The 7,721-nt window shown below is 48.4% G+C and overlaps 1 protein-coding gene across 3 annotated transcripts in view; it reads right to left on the bottom strand.

Moving 5' to 3' along the window:
• LOC126540244 (uncharacterized) overlaps positions 1 to 7,721 on the bottom strand; it is a 61,298-nt gene that overhangs the window by 49,370 nt on the left and 4,207 nt on the right. The window contains exons 2-3 of one of the 3 annotated variants that reach the window (XM_050187045.3): positions 5,205 to 5,322; positions 4,489 to 4,631 (exon numbers count right to left, since the gene is read on the bottom strand). In XM_050187045.3, coding sequence (XP_050043002.1) covers positions 4,489 to 4,631; positions 5,205 to 5,322 — 261 coding nt within the window. Of the gene's footprint in view, positions 1 to 4,488; positions 4,632 to 5,204; positions 5,381 to 7,721 lie in introns of all 3 variants that reach the window. The other 2 variants (XM_055075907.2, XM_055075908.2) reach the window with 2 other exon arrangements.

Genomic DNA, 7,721 nt, shown 5'->3' with positions numbered 1-7,721 from the left:
GAGGAACGGTTGTTCTCGAAAACGAAGATTAACTGCTTGTAGTCGGTCAGAATGTAAAAGATATAGCCTTCAAGAAAAAGCGGAAATGCTTGACAGTGCGATAGATGACCAACATATCCCTCCCGAAGGTGCTATAGCGAGCTTCTCTGGGTTTGAGGCGCTTTCAGAAGAAACCCAGCTGCCTCCAGTCTGTGCCATCGTACTGCTGTAGTATGCGGCAACCTCTGACATGGTCGACGCGTCTATCATAAGGCGAGTTGGGGCGTCTGGAAACGGATGAATCAGCAACACTGCAGTAGGCAACGGCGTTTGGCTTCCTAGAAGGAGTGTTCGAGCTCCGAGGACCAGTGGAAGGTAGGCGGTTTTTTTTTAGTCACGACGCAGCAGGTCGGTAAGTGGCTTAAGAACTTGCGCACAGGATGGTATGAAGCACCTGTGAGAATGTATGAGCACGAGAAACTCGCGCAACTTTCTGAAGGAGGTTGGAGAGGGGAAGTTTTCGACTGCCCGCACCCGTAATTCCAGTGGCTTGATGCCTTGGGGTGAAATGTGATGGCCGAGAAAATCCAGGATTTCAACGCCGAAAAGGCATTTCTGGGACTTTAGGACTAGGCCGTGTTCATCCAGTTGCTCAAATAGAAGGCGAAGACTCTCATTGTGCTCTTCGTCGGTGCGACTTGCAATGAGAATGTCGTCAAGGTAGACGATCGGAAATGAACGGAAGTCTGCGCTTAGCCTCGTCCATGAACCTTTGAAAAGTTTGCGCCTCATTCTTCAAACCGTAAAGCATACGAAGAAACTCAAACAGACCAAATGGAGTAGTGATTGCTGCATTCGGAATGTCGCTGTGCTCGACAGGAATTTGGTAGTATGCTGTCATTAAATCGATCTTGCTGTGTATTTTGGTTCCTGCGAGACGAGCGCCGAAGTCATGTATGTGGGGAGGGGGATATTGATCCGGAGTAGTGATGACATTCAAAGCTTTGTAATCACCGCAAGGCCGCCGGTCAGCACTGTCCTGCTTCGGAACCAGATGGAGAGGAGAAGACCAATTGCTGGAGGAAGGACGAAAAAAAACCGAGCTGAAGCATGTGTTCGAACTCACGGTGGGCGACTTCCCCCCTCCGTCCAGAGACCCTCCGTGGCCGCGCGGCGACAGGTGGGCCGGTGGTGGTGATATGATGCGTCAACTTGTGTTTCACGGGCAGCGCATCGTTTCGGGGCGTCGTGAGTTGCGGATGCTCAGCAAGTGTCTTGTCGTACGTTGAGACCGGCCGAAACGTACGGATGCCAGATGAGGTAAGGTTGGAGTGCAGGCCAAGTACAGCGAGGGATGTGAGGTTACCTTTTAAGCGCCGATCGCGAACACTCACATCTACGTTCAAATGGCTGAGGAAGTCCGCGTATGGCAAAGCAGACATCGGTGATCATAAACACACACCTGTGCAAGTGCCGGAGTCCGATGTTCATCGTTATTGACCGGAGCTCATACGACGCGATGGCAGTGTTTTTTACCGCGTGGCGCGTGGTTGCGCTCTTGCCACGTTGGCAATTTGGGGCAGTGGCGGGAACGATAGAGAGCTCGGCTCCGGTTTCGACGAGGAGGCAGGTACAGGTGATGCGGTCGACTACAAAGAATAAGCGGCTTGTACGAGGGCCGATGTCGCATGACGCCATTAGCGACTGGCCAGTGCGTTTCCCGTCCAAGAACAGGGCCGGGTACAGCGACTTGCTTGTTCGCGAAAGTGACGATGGTACCAGCACAACTGGCGCGGCGAGTCCCTAGGTGCGCTGCGAGACTGTGAAGGCGAATGGTTGCGCCGAAGTTGGTCGCCAATGTTGTCGCTCATCGTCAGCTTCTCCAGCGCCCTGGTAAAGCGGTCGACTGTTTCCTCCAAATGCGAGAGTCGGTCTCCTGACTTTGAGACTCTGGCAGCGGTGATAGGTAGCTGTGATGCAGACGAGCAGTCGTATATGCGGTCACCGAGTGCAACCAGCCGATCGAGACTCGTCTCGTCGGAACCCTCGAGCACCACGCGCGTGGACTGTGGGAGGCGCTGCAAGAACAGCTCGCGCAAAATTGGAAGCTGGCTCTCGCTTGCGGAGTGGCCACCCAGTAGCTGACGCAACCGGTGCAGAAATTGTGACGGTCGTTGGTCGCCGAGTTCCTCGGAGAGGAGCTGTAGAAGCCCACTCTGTTGCCATGGCTCGAGGTACTGCAGGACCGTGCGTTTCAGGACGTCGTATGCTGTGGCCGAAGACGTGCCCGCTAGCAAGTCGTCTATGGCATCGGCGATGTCAGTGGGTAGCGCAGCGACGACGTGCAGCTGCCTTGCTCTCTGTGAGGGAAGGCCCTGGTAAGGCCCAATGAAAACGAGCCATGCGTCTCAGCACGCTCCCTCGCCAACGAGGCGCTCATAACTCGAAGGACGCTCAGCAACGTTCAATTGGACATTGGGCCACCGCGAAATCTCAAGTCGGCTCACACCCACATTTGAAGTCTGACCACCCAGAAATATAAGTGGGTCCACCCCTAAATTTAAAGTTGGTGCAACCCCACATTTTCTTGTGCCAACCCCAAATGTCAATTAGGCCCAGCCCGAAAAAATTAAGGTTGGCCCACCGCCTATTTTAATTTGCCCCCCAAATTTCTGTTGGGTCACTCCCCATCCCCAAACTTCAAGTTGACCCACCTGTAAATTTATGTTGGCCCACGTCCAAATTTCAAGTGGACACACCCCGAAATTTAGGTTGGCCTCCCCCTAAATTTCAAGTTGGCCCACCTCCAGATTTGATCTTTGCCAGCCCTCAAATTTAGATTGACCCTACCGAAAATTTCAAGTTTACCCGCCCCCAAATTTCATTTGGCCCACATCCAAATTTCAGGTTGGCCCACCCACAAATTTTGGTTCTGCCTCCATCAAATTTCAAGTTTGCCCACCCCTAATTTAATTTTGCCCACCCCCAGATTTAAACTTGGCCCACCCCCAACTTTTAGTTGGCTCAAGTTCAAATTTAAAGTTGGCCCAGCCGCAAATTTAATTTTGCCCCTGTCCGAATTTCATGTTGGCCCACCCTCTAATTTAAGGTGGCCCAATCCACATTTCAAGTTGGCCCACCCACTAATTTCAAGTTGAGCCACTCACCAATTTTAAGTTCGCCCCCACCGAAATTTCAGTTGGTCCACCTCCAAATTTCAAGTCGACCCACCTCCAGGTTTCAATTGGCCCACCCCTACTATAAGCTTATAACGAGCGCTATATATATCTATGGGCATGGTGTTATATTATTTTTTTGCTTTAAGTTGTTCCTGATCGCTTGAAAGCTACCAATCATCTACATTTACATCATCATTTAAAGTTTCATAACTATTAAATGTGCTAACTTTGCAAATTACGCACTTTTGTGCAGATACAAGGCATGACACTTTTCGGCATGACAGGGCTGGGAAGCTTGCCGAATATTGCTTACGCATTCCAAATCGCCCTTTCTGGCTTTAAAACTTTCAGCGGTTGTGCAGCTGTGCCGAGTTATGCGTGCCGTGATGGTTGCCTCTTTCAGCGGCTTCTGTTGCCAATCCCGTGCACACAATCAAGCAATAAAATTCAATAGAATTCAATGAAAGTTAGCGCCTCTCCGCGCCTATCCCGGTTGTCACCATTACCTTTTCGTACTTCAACGCTGCTCATTCTGGGCGGCTAAACTGTAGTCTTTTGTATTCTTCGGAAAATTTGGCTTTGAAGTTGATTATAATACGCGGAAAAGAGTATGTATAAGAGCGACGTAAGGAGCAGCTTTCACGTTACCAAATTCAGTCACTGTTTTCATACAATGTGCAGCCAAACTGGGCCAGTAGTAAAGGGCGCTTAGTCCCGAAGAACCCCTCCTATAGTCATTCGAACCCTAATTAAGGAGGACTGGTGCTTTTACACATTTAATCGGGAGCGGACGCTGGTGACTAATGGTGCATTCGGCTGCTCTCTACCACGCTCGATCCGACTCAGATTGCAACACCGCGGAGCTCTCGAACGGAGGATGCGAAAGCGCGACCCAGCCGACATTGCGACTGCTCACCAGAGCAATCGCTTGCCGGAACAGGAAGGCTGTAAGCCGCTTCTTTTGTGTAAACAAACAAGGATCTACTCGCGTATGCCGCCCATCCAGCCAACAAAAGCTGCGGGGATAACGGGACCAGAACTCCGCCCGATCTCGGTGGCGCGCGTTCCAAGCTGGAGCGCGGCGCTCTAAAAGAACCAGCAGAATGTGTTCCTAGAGCTCAACTTGCACCAGTCGAATGTGACGCGCGCCACAACAGCGCTCTGGAGCGCTCGAAAGCGACCAGTCCAATGTACCTTAAGTCAGTAAGGAGTTCACAGAGTAAACGAAATGGTTTAGACTAAGCGAATGAACGCATGCCGCATCTCGAATCTGCCATTCGAGGTTCGAAGGACACCGAGTGAGCTGTCTGAAGGAGGCGCGGCTGCTTACTCTTGAGCAGCCGTTGTTGCGCGTCGTCGCAGAGCTCGGCGCTCACTTGGCGGTAGAGGCGCTCCATCCGGTCGACCAGTTCTTCTCCTCGGCAGGCCTTCGTCTCCGCTTTGCCGGAACACGACGAGTACTCCCAGTAGTGGCTGCACTTAACAACGGCGAACGTGAACGAGCGCGTCCCGTTGTGGAAGCCGTTGTCGGCACAGATTAGTACAGTTAACTAGAAGACAGCACTGCGACGACATGGCTCGCATGGAAGTGCCGGGAAGTGAAGGCTTCGGAGTGACATCTTTTGCAAATAGCCAGCACGCCTCGGACGCAATTGATGTGTCGTATGTTACGATGCTTTAATTTCTAATGAAACAACGCGTAAGAAGCTGTTCTTGTTATAATATTATGCACTCTTAGAAAACGATTTCGTTATCAAATAAATAATTGGTTGGACAGTTTCACTAAAGATAAACAGTAATATTAGTTCGTTCAAATAGCAGGAAAGACAACCGCCTGCAGTCATTTCGCGCCAATTTATGCGTGCAATTCAATTTTGTTTAATATATTTTATACGTGAACTGCGAGATGTATTCCGGGGAGCGGATACATTGTACCTCCGAGGAATCGTTATTCGTGCGCACACGACCATAACCATGGTATCGTTAGCCATAACTATTGTACGAGTATAATACACGTTTCCTCGTGATTTCTCGTGGGCCATTCACCTGCAGAATGTGGCCGCCGCGTCCCCACGTTGTGCACGGGAGGCGAAGAACAGTGGCACGCTGTCCATGATGTCCTCGTAGCAAGCACGAACCTTGGCCAAGTCGCAGGTGGCGGCTGCTGCGTGTGCGCGAACAGTCGGGCTCAGCTAAGGTCCGTCGCCCAGATCAAACAGCGTCTACGTGATACGATCAATAGTGCCAGCTTGCGTCCGCCGAAGGCAGGAACAAAGACACGTAAATAACTGGAGCACACGCTCGAAGAAGGGAGTAGCTGCTCAGGTTTGCGTACTATATAAAGAAGGTCGTGTGGAGAAAGCGCAGCGGTGGGGCCTTCTTGCCCATGTGCGCTTGAAATAATGGGTATATATACATATTATTTATATATATATAATGGGTATGCTCTGCACCATATTGTGTGGCATTACTGAAGATGACTGCAGGGCAAAGAAACCGGACGTTTAATTGATCTAAAATTGTCTTGCAGAACCCACTTGGAATGTGAACACCGGCGCCTTATGCTGTGTTCAACAGTGGGCTGATAGAATCCCTGAGATTACCTCGGAACGTAATCTCGCGGCGGGACGCGCCGGTCTCAGCTGTGCCATGATCGATCGCACGAGCAAAAGTGCAGTAAAGCCGTTCTAAAACCTGAGAATCAGTGTTTCCGTAATATTTTTTATTTTTTAAGCGTGTCCTTATTGCGAGACGAAAAAAGTCAGTAAATTTCCGCAAAGTTTTGCTTCAATGTAGCTTTAATTGTCGCTAAGAAATCTCAGTAAATTTTAGGCAACGCAGACGTCTTGGAACACCTTAACATACGCCAGTGTGGCGTAAATCATTTACTTAAACGTTTCACGTTGGCCTGTGGTCCGTGTGAATCAGGAATAAACAGTGAATTTAGTGACCATCTGTAGTGAGCTTTTAACTAACCATTAAGAATACATAACAAAAGGATGACGACAGCTCAAATTCGACGTTCACCCTGAGACTGTGAGACTGAAAATGTAGCATCATTCAATAGAAATCATGTGATATCACTTTTGTAGCACGCAAATGCACTTGGTCTACAATATCGTAGAACACTGTCTAGTTCTTGGCGCTTCCGAAAGCACAAAAATTTCCTGCAAGACGCTCAGGTCGCCTGTTGAACGGTTCCTGAACCACCTGCCGGGTTCAGGAACCCGGCAGGTGGTCCACGGATAGCATACGCTGCTGCGAACATCTCAGCTAAATGTTACAGTCGTGCGCGAAGCGTGGGGCCTGCAAGCAAAGCGCGAAGTCACCTTTTTCTCAAAGGCTCTTATTTTAAGAGGAAGCTTTAGGCTCGGGTGCTCCTATACAAAATACACGTAAAAGGAGAATTCGTTTTTCTCGGCAACCACTGTACCAAACTTGACGAGGTTTGTCGCATTTGTCCAACATTGTCCAAACATTCCTTACAGAATCTAAACGAATGCCCTGCTAAGTTCTATTTTTTATAACTTTTAAAATAATTATTACTCATTTAACGGCACCTTCCTGATTTTATTTTAGCCGGTAATTCAACCCTATTCAATGCTATTCCAGTAGATATTAGGAAATTTATGCTCTATATAATTTTGGAACAATCCACGCATTTCTTGGCCAATCCCCCACCGTCGGTAGGAGCCACACGTGCGACAGGCTACAACAACAAGAACTGGGCGAACGGCCATAAACAAGGTAGAATGGCGAGTACCCGGTTGTGCGTTGAACGGTTCAACGGAGTACCCGGTTGTGCGTTGAACGTTGAATATATATATATATATATATATATATATATATATATATATATATATATGAACGAGTAAACGGAAACCAAGAGGCCCGACTTTTATTAATCATATTGTAAGAAGCCAACAAAAAAAAGAAAGACACCAAGAACAACATAAGGGTACCTATTTGTACTTAACAATAGCATTAAAGAAACTATAAATTATTGGAAATGAAAGTGTATGAAAAAAGAACTGGCCGCAAGTGTGATACGAACACATGGCTTCGCATTACGCGTGCGATGCTCTTACCAACTGAGCTGCCATGGCGCCGTTTTCTCATCCACTTGCTGGGGTAATTATATTTACCTAGCAGAACTACTAGGTTAGTTGCGGTAGATAAATATAAATGCCCCAGAAAATGGATGAGAAAATGGTGCCGCGGTAGCTTACGCGGTAAGAGCATCGCATGCGTAATGCGAAGACGTCGGCTCGTATCCAAGCTGCGGCCAGTTGTTTTTCATCCTCGTTTAATTTCAATCAATTTATCATTTCCTTATTTCTATTAGTAAGTGCAACAAATTTCCCCTGAGTTGTCCTTGGTGACGTTGTCTGTTAACTTCTTATACATATATATATATATATATATATATATATATCTACGACCTGACCAGCTTCCTACACTCGCATTGCTAACGCATTAAGAAGGCCAAGCTCGTTCTTTTTAAAACGTACTAATCTTGTTTACTGCATGCGCAGCCTCCTACTGAGTGGCGATATTGAAACA

This window comes from Dermacentor andersoni, chromosome 2, assembly GCF_023375885.2.
Source record: "Dermacentor andersoni chromosome 2, qqDerAnde1_hic_scaffold, whole genome shotgun sequence".
NCBI classification, from domain to species: Eukaryota; Metazoa; Arthropoda; class Arachnida; order Ixodida; family Ixodidae; genus Dermacentor; species Dermacentor andersoni.
Note: the sequence above shows the minus strand (reverse complement) of the source record. Positions and strands in the feature narration are given on the sequence as shown.